Below are 17,628 nucleotides of genomic sequence, written 5' to 3' on the forward strand. Positions count from 1 at the left end.
GTAAAGTTATACATCCTGAGTACACGAATAAAGTTATACGTCCTGTGTACACACCGAGTAAAGTTATACATCCTGTGTACACACCGAGTAAAGTTATACATCCTGAGTACACACCGAGTAAAGTAATACATCCTGAGTACACACCGAGTAAAGTTATACATCCTGTGTACACACCGAGTAAAGTTATACATCCTGTGTACACACCGAGTAAAGTTATACATCCTGTGTACATACCGTGTGCCCTCATACTTACTCTCGTCTGGTCTCATCTGTCCCATGGGTCTTGTGATGGGGGTCCCAGACACAATGACAGACGACGCACGACCATTGTAAGCAACAGGTAAATGCAACCTGGAAGTGTCACACAGAGCAGTCATGGTTCAAACTCTGGCTATCTGCATCGGAAAACTTAATTCTGTGGTCATACATAACAAGAGGAATGGTTCTTGTTCTATTAAGCTGAACTTACCTCAGACGTGTACATGTCCCAAGTAAGATTCACAAGTTAAATATGCATGAGAGAGGCCACTCGGCCCATGTTAGCTCATCTATCCAGAAAGACCCTACAGTCCCCATCAAAGCAACTGTTTCACCTTCACTACGAGGAGCCTGTTCCATGTGTCGATCACTCTCTGTGTGAAGAACTTCCTGATATCAGTCCTGTCTTTTACTTGTTTAAACCTGTGTCCCCATTTCCAATTGTCATGGTTGAGTTTAAGCTACTTTTCCAGATTTACCGTCGCCATAATGTAACCATTTTATAAACCTCCATCGGGACATCTCTCAGTCGCCTCCTTTCAAGGCTGAAAATCCCAAGTTTCCTCAATCTTTTCTTCTACACTAGTGATTACTCCTCTTACACCAGTGATTACTTTTCTTACACTAGTGATCACTCCTCTTACACTAGTGATCACCCCTCCTACTCTAGTGAACACTCCTCTTGCTCTAGAGATCACTTCTCCAATACTAGTGACCACTCTTATATTAGAAATCACTCCGCTACACTAGTGATCACTCCTCATCCTAGAGACCACTCCTCTTACACTGGTGATCACTCTTCCTACACTAGTGATCACTCTTCCTACACTAGTGATCACTCTTCCTACACTAGTGATCACTCTTCCTACACTAGTGATCACTCTGCTACACTAGTGATCACTCCTCATCCTAGAGACCACTCCTCTTACACTGGTGATCACTCTTCCTACACTAGTGATCACTCTGCTACACTAGTGATCTCTCCTCTACACTAGAGATCACACCTCTTATACTAGTGATCACTTCTAATAAAACTATAATAAAAAGGGGAAGGAGCTGATTGGCTGATAGCTGGTGAGCGTTTCTTATTCTGTTGAGTGTTTTTTTTAAGACTTAATTTATTTTTGTTAAGTTTAGTAAACAATCCAATAAATCGAGGTACAGCAGGGCAGCTCACACCCATCAAATGCACAGCCTGTACCATGTGGGAACTCCAGGATGCTTCCCGTATCCTGGACAACCACAGGTGCAGGAAGTGTCGTCAGCTGGAGGAGCTCGAGCTCCGGATTTCAGAGTTTGAGCAGCAGCTGGTGTCACTGCAGTGTATCCGCGAGGCTGAGAGCTACGGGGATAGCATAGGAAAAAATGTTAAAAAGGCAAAATTAAAGGCACTTTATCTGAATGCACACAGCATTCGCAACAAGGTAGATGAATTGAGGGCACAAGTAGAAGTAAATAGGTATGATCTAATTGCTAGTACAGAGACGTGGCTGCAGGGTGACCAAGACTGGGAACTGAATATTCAAGAATATTCGACATTTAGGAAGGACAAGCAAAAAGGAGAAGGAGGTGGGGTAGCACAGTTAATAAGGAATGAGATCAGTACAATTGTGAGAAAGGATCTTGGCTCAGAAGCTCAAGATGTAGAATCAGTTTGGGTGGAGCTAAGAAACAGCAAGGGGCAGAAAACACTGGTGGGAGTTGTTTATAGGCCACCAAACAGTAGTGGTAATGTAGGGCACGGTATAAAGCAGGAAATTAGAAGTGCATGTAACAAGGGTAATACAGTAATCATGGGGGACTTCAATCTGCATATAGATTGGGCAAACCAAATTAGCATTAATACTGTGGAGGACGAATTCCGGGGCTGTATACAAGATGGTTTTCTAGATCAGTATGTTGAGGAACCAACTAGGGAACAGGCTATTTTAGATCTAGTATTGTGCAATGAGAAAGGGTTAATTAATAATCTTGTTGTAAAGGAGCCCTTAGGGAAGAGTGACCATAATAGGATAGAATTCTTCGTTAAGTTTGAAAGTGATGTAGTTCAATCCGAAACTAGGGTCTTAAATCTAAACAAAGGAAACTACGAAGGTATGAGGTGCAAGTTGGCTGTGGTTGATTGGGGAACTACATTAAAAGGTCTGACGTAGATAGGCAATGGCTAGCATTTAAAGAATTAATACATAATTTGCAACAAATATGTATTCCTTTAAGGCACAAAAACCCAACAGGAAAAGTGATCCAATTGTGGCTAACAAGAGAAATTAAAGATAATATTAAGTCAAAGGAAGAGGCATATAAAGTTGCCAGAAAAAGTAGTAAGCCTGGGGATTGGGAGCATTTTAGAATTCAGCAAAGGAGGACCAAGAAATTGATAAAGAGGGAAAATAGAACATGAGAGTAAACCAGCGAGAAACATAAAAACAGACTGTAGAAGCTTCTGTCGGTATGTAAAAAGGAAAAGACTGGCGAAGGCAAATGTGGGTCCCTTACAGGCAGAGACAGGAGAATTTATAATGGGGAATAAGGAAATGGCAGAGAAATTAAACAAATACTTTGTGTCTGTTTTCATGGAAGAAAACACAAAAAACCTCCCAGAAATACTAGAGAACCAAGGGTCTGGCGAGAATGAGGAACTGAAAGAAATTAGTATTAGTAAAAAAAGAGTACGAGAGAAATTAATGGGACTGAAAGTTAATAAATCCCAAGGACCTGATGATCTACATCCCAGGGTTTTGAAAGAGGTGGCTATAGAGATAGTGGATGCATTGGTTATGATCTTCCAAAATTCTATAGATTCTGGAATGGTTCCTGCAGATTGGAGGGTAACAAATGTAACCCCACTATTTAAGAAAGGAGGGAGAGAGAAAACAGGGAACTACAGACCTGTTAGCCTGACATCAGTAGTAGGGAAAATGCTAGAATCTATTATAAAGGATGTGATAACAGGACACTTAGAAAATAATAATAGGATTTGGCAGAGTCAACATGGATTTATGAAAGGGAAATCATGTTTGACAAACCTATTGGAGTTCTTTGAGGATGTAACCAGTAGAATAGATAAGGGGGAACCAGTGGATGTGATGTACTTGGATTTTCAGAAAGCTTTCCATAAGGTCCCACACAGGAGGTTGATGAACAAAGTTAGAGCACATGGAATTGGGGGTAATATACTGGCAGGGATTGAGAATTGGTTAACAGAGAGTAGGAATAAACAGGTCTTTTTCAGGTTGGCAGACTGTGACTAGTGGGGTACTGCAGGGGTCGGTGCATGGGCCCCAGCTATTCACAATCTATATCAATGATTTGGATGAGGGAACCAAATGTAATATTTCCCAAGTTTGCTGATGACACAAAACTAGTTGGGAATGTGAGTTGTGAGGAGGATGCAAAGAGGCTTCAAGGGGATATAGACAGGCTAATTGAGTGGGCAAGAACATGGCAGATGGAATATAATGTGGAAAAATGTGAAGTTATCCACTGGTAGGAAAAACAGAAATGCAGAGTATTTTTTAAATGGTAAGAGATTGGAAAATGTTGCTGTTCAAAGGGACCTTGTACCTGAGTCACTGAAAGCTAACATGCAGGTGCAGCAAGCAATTAGGAAGGCAAATGGTATGTTGGCATTTATTACAAGAGGATTTGAGTACAGGAGTAAAGGTGTCTTACTGCAATTATATAGGCATGATGTGGAGATGCCGGTGATGGACTGGGGTGGACAAATGTAAGGAGTCTTACAACACCAGCTTATAGTCCAACAGCTTTATTTGGAATCACAAGCTTTCGGAGCTTTCCTCCTTCATCAGGTGACGAAGGAGGAAGGAGGAAAGCTCCGAAAGCTTGTGATTCCAAATAAAGCTGTTGGGCTATAACCTGGTGTTGTAAGACTCCTTGCAATTATATAGGGCCTTGGTGAGACCGCACCTGGAGTATTGTGTACAATTTTAGTCTCCTTACCTAAGAAAGGATATACTTGCCATAGAGGGAGTGCAATGAAGGTTCACCAGACTGAATCCTGGGATGCGGGATTGTCGTATGAGGAGAGATTGAGTAGACTAGGCCTGTATAGTTTAGAAGAATGAGAGGTGATCTCATTGAAACATACAAAATTCTTACAGGGCTCGACAGGGTAGATGCAGGGAGGATGTTTCCCCTGGCTGGGGAGTCTAGAACCAGGGGTCACAGTCTCAGAATAAAGGCTAGGCCATTTAGGACTGAGAAGAGGAGAAATTTCTTCACTCAGAGGGTGGTGAATCTTTGGAATTCTCTACCCCAGAGGGCTGTGGAGGCTCAGTCATTGACTAGATTCAAAACAGAGATTGATAGATTTCTAGATATTAAAGGCATCAAGGGATGTGGGGATAGTGCAGGAAAATGGCGTTGAGGTAGACGATCAGCCATGATCTTGTTGAATGGCGGAGCAGGCTCGAGGGGCTGGATGGCCTACTCCTGCTCCTATTTCTTATATTCTTATGTTCTCCTCACCCCTCCTACACTAGTGATCACACCTCTGATACTCATGATCAGCCTTGTGGCTCTTCTCTGAATTGTCTCCAGCGTTTAACCATCAATGACCAGAACTGGACACGCTCAGGGTATGGCCTTGACCACAGCTCTGAACGATTCTCTCACTTGCTCTGACCATGTAGCTCATTCATAAAAACATAATAACTGAGCCACATTATATTCTATCTGATAAACAAGGACACTTTCCCCCTCCCCCACTCCGACTCCCCCTCCCCCACTCCGACTCCGACTCCCCCACTCCGACTCCGACTCCCCCCTCCGACTCCCCCCTCCCCCACTCCCCCCTCCCACTCCCCCCTCCCCCACTCCCCCCTCCCCCACTCCCCCCTCCCCCTCCCCCACTCCGACTCCCCCCTCCCCTGCGCATAAACAGGGTTTCTGCTGTACTTCTGCCAAAGTTGCACTGGCGGAGCAGCTCTGAGGAAGTTCCTGGCCACAGTCATGTGGAGGGGTGGTGGAGGGCGGGGGAGCTAATTTTACATTCTGCTAGAAGAGGAATTTTGGGGCTAGTATCAGCTGGCAGCACGATGGGCTGTTAAATCAACGATGTTTATGGTCAATTCTGTGGGGTTTGTGGTCAATTCTGTGAGATTCACACTGAAAAAAATTGCAAGTCTCATCGACCATGGGGGGCATCACTGGCATAAAGTTAAATTATGAGGTCAGGTCGCATAAACTTGGCTTGTATTCCCTCAAGTACAGAAGATTGAGGGGTGATCTGATCATGGTGTTTAAAATGTTGAAAGGAATCGATAGGGTAGATACGGAGAAACTATTTCCTCTGGTGGGGGAATCAAGAACAAGGGGACATAATCTTAAAATTAGAGCGACGCCATTTAGGAGTGAAATCAGGAAACACTTTTCACACAAACGGTAGAAGAAATCTGGAACTCTGTCCCCCAAAAGGCTGTGGATGCTAGGGAACAATTGGAGCTTTCAAGACTGAGATCGATAGATTTTTGTTGGGTAAGGGTATCGAGATATGGAACAAAGGCAGGTAAATGGAGTTGAGATACAGATCAGCCATGATCGAATTGAATGGCGGAACAGGCCCGAGGGGCTGAATGGCCTCCTGTTCCTACGCAGCGCAAAGTGGAGATTGAGGAGCGCACTGCCCATGATCGTCTGCCTGCCACAGCGGGATAATTAGCCGCGGTGAGCACTCGAAGGTCTGACTTCCGCTGCAGGCACCTCAAACCCGTGGAATCGCAAATTTAGCGTCTAAGCTGAAGATTACAGAGTCGGCACTAACCAGTTGGGCATGAGAGCATTGTCCTTTCCTCGAAACATTACTCCAAAATTCGTGGCATGCTGACGGGACGAATAGAAGTCCGTATAATCCCCTAGATATAAAAAAAAACATAATGCAGAATAACTGGTGATCCTATTGAAATTTAAAACCATTCCTAGTCTCAGGTACTCTTTTATAATAAGCCTTACACAGAGAAAGTGCCTTTATGAACTTGTATCTCTCTGACAGTACAAGCTGCCATGTTAGGAGCAGAAAGTCCAGGAATACCTTTCATACCAAAACGTGTCCCACAGTCTTGGCCCAGAATTTGTTGGGAAATTAACGGTGAGTTTAATGGCGCTCGTCGTTATTAGTGTGTGAATAACCCAGCAATTTGTGGCAAGGAAGAGATGCCCCGTGAGTTGCAAATCGCCACAAATTGCTGGACGATTTGCGCTGCTCCTCCATTAACCTCGCGGAAATCGGCAGCTCGCCCTCAACCTCCCGTGAGTTTCCTGAAGTTGCTGCGTTTGGGCGTTAATTGCCGATTAAACTCGCCGCAGAAAGTTAGGGCCAGCACTTAACAGTGTAATTACCCTTTTAATGAGGAGAGTTATGTGCCTGCAATGCCACTCAAACTCTCCAGCCCAGAAAGAGAACAACTGAAACTGTTGCAGATTTTAAAAATTTAACATTTACAATTTACATTTTTTTTTTCTTATTTTTCCTTTCTGTCCCTTTACTTTCTCTCTCTTAATCTAATCTTTCTTTCCCTCTCTTTATTTCTCTTTCTAGACCTGATTTGATTCTAATTCACCCTATTTCCTTCTCCGTCCTTCTCTATCCTCACATCTCATTGTTTATGGAGTTAGACTGTTGGTCCCGTCATTCACTGAGGTCCCAGATGATCCCCCTTGTCCTCGCCGTTATCAGCTCGCACTTCCGGCAATTTACGCCGCGAGAAATGTTCGAGCTGAAAGATGAGGGAAGAAGTCGAACTCCCGGGGTGTGCTGCGAGGTGTCCCATTCCAGCAAATTCTGGGCCATTGGTTTACTGATGGTTGAGCTAAGATTCCTGGGCAGAGTGAGCACTCCCTCTGCTCGCTGCTCTCTGCTGCCCCCTTGCGTACAACAACTGAAGCAACTTCCAATTGCACGCTCGCTCCCAGGAAAATTGGAGAAAGGGAGAGGCAGCTTACTGGCAATAACTGGGACAAAAGCTACAAAGTACAGCAAGGTTCGACAAGATTAGTCGGGGAAAATATTTGACGTGTTGAGTTTGTAAAGCTAGAGGTATCAACGTGAGGCGGACAAAACCTCACAGATTGACAAGGAGCGCCTTGTGGGTGAGAGCTCTAACTGTCCATCTCGCTGCTGAATGGTCTAACCTTGAAATTCCTCTTCTCGTCTTCAGGAGGTGGATTTCGGGGGGAGGTGAATCTCGGCCCGTCCCGTGGACCTGCCCCTGTCCTAAATCCCAGGCCTGGGGCATGTGCGTACCATGGGTGGGGGCCTGTGCTCTGGGGGACAGGGGTGGAGAGTAGGGACCAAAATGGTGCTCAGTTGGGAGGTGGGGAGGGGGGGGAACAGGAAAACAACCTCAGCGTTGAGGGGCATCTGAGTGGGGGAGGGGCAGTGGCGAGGGACAGGAAAGTGGAGTTGAGGTCGAAGATCAGCCATGATCTGATTGAATGGTGGAGCAGGCCCGAGGGGCCGTATGGCCTACTCCTGCTCCTATTTCTTATATTCTTATTTAATTTTCAGTGTGGGGGGGGGCGAAGCTAAGCCTTCCCTCATATCTCAGAGGGAGGGGCAGAACAAACTGCCCCTTCCACCCACTCAGGACACTACTGGGGGGAGTGCAAGGGGATCCCCAATTCTCCCTAGGGAACGTGGTCTTAGTAGGAGAAGGGGGCATGGGGAGGGATTACAAGCCTCGCAAATGGGACGGTCGGGGTGGGGGGCTTATAAAGAACTCTTTCTGTGCGGTAACCCTTCCAGCTGTGGAGTGGGGCCATTTCCTAGTTGGGGGAGGGGGCGGTTTCATGGAAGGGAAGGGCAAAGGATATGGGGATGGAGAGGAGGAGGGGAGAAGAGAGGAGGAGGGGAGAAGAGAGGAGGAGGGGAGAAGAGAGGAGGAGGGGAGAAGAGAGGGGAGGGGAAGAGGAGCAGGAGGTCAGGGGAATTGGAAAGGAGAGGAGCAAACTGTTGCTCGATGTGGTGTAGCGGGGGAATGGCAGCCAGTGGGAGGGTTGTGGTGCTCAGATTTGGGGAGGGCGATGAGGCAGAAATTTTCAGCATGGGGCAGCAGGGGCCGATACGTGGCTGTGTGGAGTGGGGGGAGACATTATGCTAGGTGTCCAGATAAAGGTTGAGAGTGACTGAGCTGCTTCCCTGTCCATTGATCGAGGATCCACACTGAGAATTCAGGATCACTGAATCCACAGGTCTTGGAACTATCTGGGATTAGATTCTTTGTTATAACGTTGAAGATAGAGTTTTCATGCCAAAAAAAAGCCACCTCAGTTATTGTGGCCGACTCTAGCTGTTAAGGTCAATAGTAATTACGCCGTTACCAGGCAACCATGAGGATGCCGTTCTCTGCTTTTTTACACTTTGTTTTGCCTCTGACATTGGGAGGGATTTTAACCCAACTGCACAGCGGAAACCGGGAGAGGGGGCAGTTAAAATGGAGCAGTGGAATTTACCTTCTCTGCTCCCAGCCCGATCAGCCTGTCATTTAAAATTTCAGGCAGCTAGGACACCCGCCCCAACCAGCGGGGTCCTCTTTAAATAGGCAGGAGGGGCTCAATGATGGCACCGGGGCCTAATCTGCTATTTTAACCTAAGCCAGGGAAGCAGTAATGGCCAAAGCTGCCGAGACCCAGAAGGGGCTCAGTAAGGAGTAACATTTTTTTGAAGTTTTCTTTGCAGGGCAGGAGTGCACCTCTGGGACCCAGAAAGAAACCTTGGCCTCCCCTTCCCCGGGATTCCCCCATTCCCCTCCCTGGGATTCCCCCACTCCCCTCCCCCGGGTTCCCCCCACTCCCCTCCCCCGGGATTCCCCCCACTCCCCTGCCCCGGGTTTCCCCCCACTCCCCTGCCCCGGGTTTCCCCCCACTCCCCTGCCCCGGGATTCCCCCCACTCCCCTGCCCCGGGTTTCCCCCCACTCCCCTCCCCCTGGGTTTCCCCCACTCCCCTGCCCTGGGAATCCCCCCACTCCCCTCCCCCTGGGTTTCCCCCACCTGGAGCAATTACCTTGTGTCAGGGACCGTTTCCATGGGTCCCTGGCTGAGGCCTCCTGCCACCAATCGGGCAGTGGGTTCAGCCAGAAGGCTATGTGTAAATGAGGCCGAGCCTCATATCAATGCCCATGGTCAGTCTGTCGCCCGACACCACCTCCCACCCTCCCACACCACCTCCCACCCTCCCCCACCATGACCCACCCTCTTCCACCCTCCCCCACAACCCCCAACCCTCCCCTACTATCCTCCACCATGACCCACCCTCCTCTGCTGTCCCCCACAACCCCCAACCCTCCCCTACCATTCCCCACCATGACCCACCCTCCTCCGCTCTCCCCCACAACCCCCAACCCTCCCCTACCATTTCCCACCATGACCCACCCTCCTCCGCTCTCCCCCACAACCCCCAACCCTCCCCTACCATCCCCCACCGACGCCGTCCTGTCCCGAGTTAAACCAACCCCGTTAAGGCATTGACTGGAATGAAAGACATTATATTAACCGCTGACCTGGGAATAAAGTGCTGCACTATTTTTTACAACAAGCACAACTTATTAATATTAACGGGTTGACTGTCAGTTGAGCTAATCCCTGCACCCAAATTCCCGGTATACCCTCCCGTTTCACAAAGCTCCGCGCTACATTGTAAAGTCTACTCCATTGTGTCATACCGAACACTTCAACAACTCTTTGGCCTGTAATTAGGCAGAGGGGGGACCAGTGTTCGGAATCTTAGCATATTTGTCTAAAAATTGTCTCTCCATTATTTTAGTGGAGACCAATTTATTTTAAACAGGACACTAACTGCTAAAGTGGAGAGAGATATTTCAGATGAACACATTAATACGTGTTTCTACTCTTTAATCCACAGTGAAATTATGGGCTATCAACTCTTTACAAAGCCCAAACCCATCCAAGGCTCCCATAAGTTCTCCTTGCGTTCCTGCCAATTTTCTGCACTTCCCTCCTCCTCTCTTGGAGACGTTGATCCTCCTTTGTTATCTTGGTCAAGTGGCTATAACTCGTGTGTGAGCCGGGATAGTGATCCTGTCCCCAGCCCGCATGTTTCCAGCGGGGGTCAGTGGATAGCGACCATGAGCAAGAATCCTGGCCAATTCTCCCCTCCCTAACCGAAGCCCAATTGCCGTGTCCCCCAGTTCTGGTCCCACTGGGATCAGTTAACTCTGCATAAAAAGGAGAATTCAACTTCCCAACTTCTCAGTCTATGAGTCAGCTGCTCACTACCCTAATCAGGTGAACTATCGAGGTGCCCCCAACCTCTCTCATATTCCCAGTACAATTTTGTCATCCCACAACTCTACCTTTCAAACTCTGTCTCTGTAACAGAATTTCTTTCTATTTTATCGATACTCCTAAGTATCGATACTCCTCAGTGCTGCTCTGAACTTTCCTCTCCTGTTTCTCTGTAAATACTATGTCCTGAGTTAAGCTACTCTGGAAGGCCAGTCAGAAATGATTAAGGTGAGTTTCGGGTGTAGTTTCTGAGTGTTTGAGTCCCTATCATGCACAGACGTTGTTTGGAGATCCTTGATGTGGGATCCTGGATCAGATCCAAAGGTTGTCCACGATGGGACTGGTGAGATCTGAGGGCCTGGAGGGGTTCTGAGGTTCATCCCTGCCTGTGGGCCTGGACACTAGTAACTCCTCCATTTCAGCCTGGTTGACACTCCCCTTGCCCCTTCCTTTGTTTCTCGTCCTGATGAAATGATCTGGTTTTAGATCTCTGCCTGTTGCTGGAGTGTTGGTGGGTTGACTGTAAGCTTGTTCCTGCTCTTGTTCATTATTTCATGGTTACTGCCAATCAAAGACTCCTGTGGCTTGAGCTGGACTTAGGGGTTTGTCTTGATCCAAGGGCCAGGTTTAACCCCCATTTGGACTCTGGATATCTCTCCCACAGCACTTTTCACTTTATATAATTTACTGCTTCCACTACTCCAGTCTCTGGGATTGTTTGTCCTGTATTTGTCATACGGTTTCCTTTATTACAGTCCTTCTGTTTCTGTATTTTCTGTTGTGTTTGTTACACTCATGAAATCGCTTATAAATAGATTTAAGTGGAGGGAAACATGAGGTGGATAGCTCGTGCAGTGAACATTGATTCACTGTAAACCTTCTAGAGAGAGCTGGACCTGTTTCTGGCTGGGGTGCAGGTCACCTTTTACAAGAGATGGTGACCTGTAATATAACGCAGGGACAATATGATTTCCTGGACTAGTTTCGCTTGCCCAAAGAAATTATCCAGATTTTTTTTAATGCATAATTGGCCTGGGTTTTTACCTGGTTTTTCACCTCTCCCAGGAGATCACATGGTGGGTGGGGAGTGTTTGTATCATGATGCATTAGGCATCACGACTCTATGGGACAGGCTAGATGGACCAGTGGGTCCTTTCCTGCCCAACATTTCCGTACGTTCGAACGTACGTAAATTCAGTCATTACGTAGAATCTACAGCAAAGAAACAGGCCATTTGGCCCATCAGGTCTATGCTGGTGTTTAAACCCCACACGAGCCTCCTCCTAGTCGACTGAATTGAAATGTTATTGTACTGATGGATCCAACCTACCGATTTCAGCAGGGAGATGCATGGTGGCTGAAGACTGTGGGACAAATGCTCTGCAAATAAAGAAAGCAAAACTTGCATTTAATGAAGCAATGAAGAGAGAGTTTGTGGAAACATACAATTGTCCTCAGTGTCATTGCTCTAGGAGTCTGAATCTTTGTGCATTTGTTTCACAAATACCGCCCTATATTCAATTTAAAAGCAATGTTTATAAATAAGAATAATTGGTTGGTGATTGGAGCAACCACCTGCTTTCGAAGGCTGGACCAGTATTTTTCTGGGGCCCATCAGTTCCTTTGGGAACGGTTTCCGAGAAATCCAGGCCTGGATCCCCAAATGGACTTCACTTCCACCAGCCAGGAGGCCGGTTTGCCTCCTTTCACCGAGCTCACCGGCCACTCAGAGGATCCCAGGCCAGGGGCTGAGAAACTCTGGGCCTGGGTGTTCCCTTCCCCCTAGCTACGCCTCCCCCGATGCACGGCCCTGTATTTGGGACGTTCCACCCCAAACAGGCTCTCGAAGAGACTCTCAGCGGAGTCTGGGACCTGCCGTAATCGGCGGGCCTTCCACCGGACTCTCGCCCGACTGACAGCAGGAGTGCTCCCGGAGGATGGTGAATTAATCGGATCCATCCGGGGTCACCTTGAAAGGAAGACTTGACACGAGAGGCTCTGTTTGACATGAAGGCGCCACCATTGCAGATCTTCAAATCAGTGCTCAAGGTCAGCGTTCAGCATTAACCCCATATCAGTTTCTGTATTTGATGTTAGCGACAGTCTGCTTTCCCTCTGCTTTGCCCCCAGGGTTGGCCGATTTCATGGGGCAAAGCAGAGAGAGAAATGACTGAGCCTTTTCTGAGTAACACTGGGTTTCCGCCCCTTTCCTCTTTACATCCATTTCTGGGGGTTTCCCGGGAGGGGGGGTGCCTTTAGTCAGGAACAGGCAACATTGTTGGAATGGAATGGGAATGAGGTGGGAGTGATGCCTCCCGACCTATTTTCCTGTGTCTGCACTTGGCTGTGGTGCCCATAGGAAGTGGACCTTTGTTCTTGTGTCCAGTGCCCAGAGAATGCGGGAGGTGAACAGAAAACTCCTGGCGGCTCCAAATGGTAAGTTCCGTTCTTTTCTGGGCCAAACCTCTTCGAAGGAACGTTCATGCACCATGGTGACATCAGCACCTTTATACTGACCTAAACCTACAAATATGGACGGGTGCAGGTCCTGTCGAGTGGGGCACAGTTTGAAAGCGTCCCATTTATCTTGCACTCAATGGGGAGAGGAGTATCAGCCCCTCAGGCGCTATGTGGTGGGTGAAATCATGGCTTCACCCGTGTACAAACATTACATTCAGGGAGTCGATGAAAGATTGTTTTCTCCAAAACTCTTGCAGATCATGGGGCATGGTGTTAGCCTTCCCAAACCTCCAAGATCCCCTCTGTCTCTGTGCTTCCAATTTCCTGGAATTCCCTCCCTGCCTTCTGAAGTCTCCTAAAGACCCTATTCTTTGACTGTACATTTGCTCCCACCTAACCAGTCTTTCCTGTCTCCCTCCCTGCCCAGATTCCATTTTGTTGTCCACTGCCATGCAAAATGGTCTACAATATCCCTCCGTACATAAGGAGCCATACAAAATCAGAAGTTGTTGTTTCTGTGAACAAACGTTGGGGAAAAAGCCTGAGTTTTAATGGGATCTCATCTCCCAGCACCCTGTTTCTCATCTTCTTTGGACAAGATCCACCTCATCTTGAGATAAAACTTTTTATTTTTGGGCTGTATTTATACACCAATGTACCCAAGAAGATTATTCTTCCATCCTCCGTAAACTTGAGCTTATCCAAAGCTCTGCTGCCCGTATCCTAACTCGCACCAAGTCCTGTTCTCCCATCACCCCTCTGCTCGCTGACCTACATTGGCTCCTGGTCCGGCAACGCCTCAACCTTAAAATTCTCATCCTTGTTTTCAAATCCCTCCATGACCTCCCCCCTCCCTATCTCTGTAACCTCCTCCAGTCCTACAACCCTCCGAGATCTCTGCGCTCCTCCAATTCTGGCCTCTTGCGCATCCCCAATTTTCATCGCTCCACCATTGGCGGCCGTGCCTGCAGCTGCCTCGGCCCTAAGCTCTGGAATTCGCTCCCTAAACCTCTCCGCCTCTCTACCTTGCTCTCCTCCTTTAAGACGCTCCTTAAAACCTATCTCTTTGACCGAGCTTTTGGTCACCTGTCCTAATATCTCCTTACATGGCTCGGAGTCAAATTTTGTCTGATTACGCTCCAGTGAAGGGCCTTGGTATTACTACGTTAAAAGCACTATATAAATGCAAGTTGTTGTTGTTATCGGGATTTATTCTGGGAATGCTCTTTTTTTTTTACTCTACTTGCTGGAGAATAAGATTCAGACCAATCAGTAGAAGTTCCAGTAATGTGCATTTTTTGTCAACAGATACTGTCCAAGCTCCAGGGGCTAGAGGTGACTCGACATTAAATTCAAATATTAGTTTTAACAGCATTAAAACAAAACTATCGTGGTCAGGTCCTTTACCACATTCTTACTTTTTCCTCAGTTCTTTGTTATCCCGCAGCGTCGATTCCTCAGCTGACAGGAGTTGTTGTAGAAAGGCTCGAGCTTCCTTCCAGGCCTCACAGCCCAGGGCCATGTAGGAGTTGAGAGTCGGCTGGAAGACAAACCCGGGCAAATTTTAAAAACCGTCAGTCTCATGACATTGCTGGAACTCGTGCCGCAAATCACGTTATCTTTGCAAGTAACTAATTCAATGGCATTTTCAAAGGCTGACCCAGCGTACAGAAGGCTGGGAGAGGATATTCGATAAAGTCCCTCAGAAGAGACTGTTAGCTAAAGTTGAAGCAAGTATTTCGATTTTCAGAAGGCCTTTGATAAAGTCCCACATAAGAGGTTGGTGTGCAAAATTAAAGCACATGGGATTGGGGATAATATACTGGCATGGATTGAAAATTGGTTAACAGACAGGAAACAGAGAGTAGGAATAAATGGATCTTTTTCCGGGTGGCAGGCAGTGACTAGTGGGGTACCGCAGGGATCGGTGCTTGGGCCCCAGCTATTCACAATATATATCAATGATTTGGATGAGGGAACCAAATGTAATATTTCCAAGTTTGCTGACAACACGAAACTAGGTGAGATCGTGAGTTGTGAGGAGGATGCAAAGAGGCTTCTAGGCGATTTAGACAAGTTGAGTGAGTGGGCAAATACATGGCAGATGCAGTATAATGTGGTTAAATGTGAAGTTATCCACTTCAGAAGGAAAAACAGAAAGGCAGAGTATTATTTAAATGGTGGTAGATTGGGAAATGTTGATGTACAAAGGGACCTGGGTATCCTTGCACACCAGTCACTGAAAGCAAACATGCAGGTGCAGCAAGCAGTTAGGAAGGCAAATGGTATGTTGGCCTTCATTGCAAGAGGATTTGAGTACAGGAGCAGGGATGTCTTACTGCAGTTATACAGGGCACTGGTGAGACCACACCTGGAGTATTGTGTGCAGTTCTGGTCTCCTTACCTAAGAAAGGATATATTTGCCATAGAGGGAGTGCAGCGAAGGTTCACCAGACTGATTCCTGGGATGGCAGGGCTGTCGTATGAGGAGAGATTGGGTCGACTCGGCCTGTATTCACTCGAGTTCAGAAGAATGAGAGGGGATCTCATTGAAACGTATAAAATTCTGACAGGGCTAGACAGACTGGATGCAGGGAGGATGTTTCCCCTGACTGGGGGGTCCAGAACGAGGGGTCACAGTCTCAGGATACGGGGTAGGACATTTAGGACTGAGATGAGGAGAAATTTCTTCACTCGGGGAGGTGAACCTATGGAATTCTCTACCACAGAAGGCTGAGGAGGCCAAGTCACTGAATATATTTAAGAAGGAGCTAGATAGATTTCTAGACACAAAAGGCATCAAGGGGTATGGGGAGAGAGCGGGAATATGGTATTGAGATAGAGAATCAGCCATGATCATATTGAATGGCGGAGCAGGCTCAAAGGGCCGAATGGCCTACTCCTGCTCCTATTTTCTATGTTTGTACGTTTCATGTAATTAAGGGCAAATTATTGACCTGGTTAGGAAATTGGCTGAGCGCCAGGAGACAGAGAGTAGGTATAATGGTCAGGTACTCAATTTGGCAGGATGTGACTGGTGGTATTTTTTTTATTCGTTCTTGGCATGTGGGCGTCGCTGGGCGAGGCCAGCATTTATTGCCCATCCCTAATTGCCCTTGAGAAGGTGGTGGTGAGCCGCCTTCTTGAAGCTCTGCATCCGTGTGGTGAAGGTTCTCCCACAGTGTTGTTAGGAAGGGAGTTCCAGGATTTTGACCCAGCGACGATGAAGGAACGGCGATATATTTCCAAGTCGGGATGGTTTGTGCAGGTGGTGTTGCTCCCATGTGCCTGCTGCTCTTGTCCTTCTAGGTGGTAGAGGTCGTGGGTTTGGGAGATGCTGTTGAAGAAGCCTTGGCGAGTTGCTGCAGTGCATCCTGTGGATGGTACACACTGCAGCCACTGTGCACCGGTGGTGAAAGGAGTGAATGTTTAGGGTGGTGGATAGGGTGCCAATCAAGTAGGCTGCTTTGTCCTGGATGGTGTCGAGCTTCTTGAGTGTTGTTGGAGCTGCACTCATCCAGGCAAGTGGAGAGTATTCCATCACACTCCTGACTTGTGCCTTGTAGATGGTGGAAAGGCTTTGGGGAGTCAGGAGGTGAGATAATTTAGGAGTGAGAGAAAAATAATCTGAGTGTGTTGATTGAATTATTTAACGGACACCTCGGAAAAAATATCACCTACAAAAGACACAAACGCAAGAGTACAAGGCAGATCATAAAATTAAGGTCAGTATATCCCTGTGTCAACCCAAGCCTTACAACTCAGAACACAGCAACTTACTCAATTGTACAAAATGAAAACTTGTGACTCTTTCTTTGTGGGGGATCATCCAGTCATTGAGGTTAATCGATGAAACAATTGAGGACATCTTCCCCAGGCTAAACGTTGAGATCGCCAAGACAGTTTGAAGAGGAATAGGATTGCACATGGCATCAGCCCCAGTACCATGAAGTGAAAAGGTTCTGATGTAATATTAAATAGAACCCCGGGTGTACGCAGAGCTGAGCAAACCACAGAGCTTCGGGGAAGTTTTCAGGAAGATCCAAGGGTGCAGCCAATGAGAGCCAGGCCAAAGCCGAGGACTCAGAAGTCGAACGAGCAGGTTCCCGAGTACGTGCGGTCTGGGTCAACACGAACAACGCTCCAATCACAGCCAGGCTTGGGGGTTGGGGGGGGGGGGTGGGGAGATGGTGTAACAGAGGTCTTTAAAATGATGACAGGGTTTGATAGGGTAGATGTGGAGAAGATGTTTCCACTTGTGGGGGAGTCCAAAATTAGGGGCCTTAAATATAAGATAGTCACTAATAAATTCAATAAAGAATTCAGGAGAAACTTTTTTACTCAGAGAGTGATGAGAATGTGGAACTTGCTACCATAAGGAGTAGTTGAGGCGAATAGCATAGGTGCATTTAGGGGGAAGCCAGATAGGTACATGAGGGAGAAAGGAATAGAAGACTATGTAGATAGGTTGAGATGAAGTAGGGTAGGGAGGATGCTTGTGTGGAGCATAGGCCAGTTGGGCCGAATGGCCTGTTTCTGTGTTGTAAATTCTATGTAATTCTATGTAAATTGGCAAAGAAATATCACATTACAAAGGTGTGCTTCATTGTATAAGTGGGACAGCAAATAATACTTCTAAAGGCTTCTTT

General features: G+C 47.1%; 1 protein-coding gene across 1 annotated transcript in view; it reads right to left on the minus strand.

The window, feature by feature from the left end:
- fah (fumarylacetoacetate hydrolase (fumarylacetoacetase)) overlaps positions 1 to 17,628 on the minus strand; it is a 60,160-nt gene that overhangs the window by 34,858 nt on the left and 7,674 nt on the right. The window contains exons 3-6 of the mRNA XM_067971182.1: positions 14,398 to 14,519; positions 11,850 to 11,899; positions 6,041 to 6,131; positions 254 to 351 (exon numbers count right to left, since the gene is read on the minus strand). Coding sequence (XP_067827283.1) covers positions 254 to 351; positions 6,041 to 6,131; positions 11,850 to 11,899; positions 14,398 to 14,519 — 361 coding nt within the window. The remainder of the gene's footprint in view (positions 1 to 253; positions 352 to 6,040; positions 6,132 to 11,849; positions 11,900 to 14,397; positions 14,520 to 17,628) is intronic.

The sequence above is a fragment of the Heptranchias perlo genome, chromosome 34 (assembly GCF_035084215.1).
Source record: "Heptranchias perlo isolate sHepPer1 chromosome 34, sHepPer1.hap1, whole genome shotgun sequence".
NCBI classification, from domain to species: Eukaryota; Metazoa; Chordata; class Chondrichthyes; order Hexanchiformes; family Hexanchidae; genus Heptranchias; species Heptranchias perlo.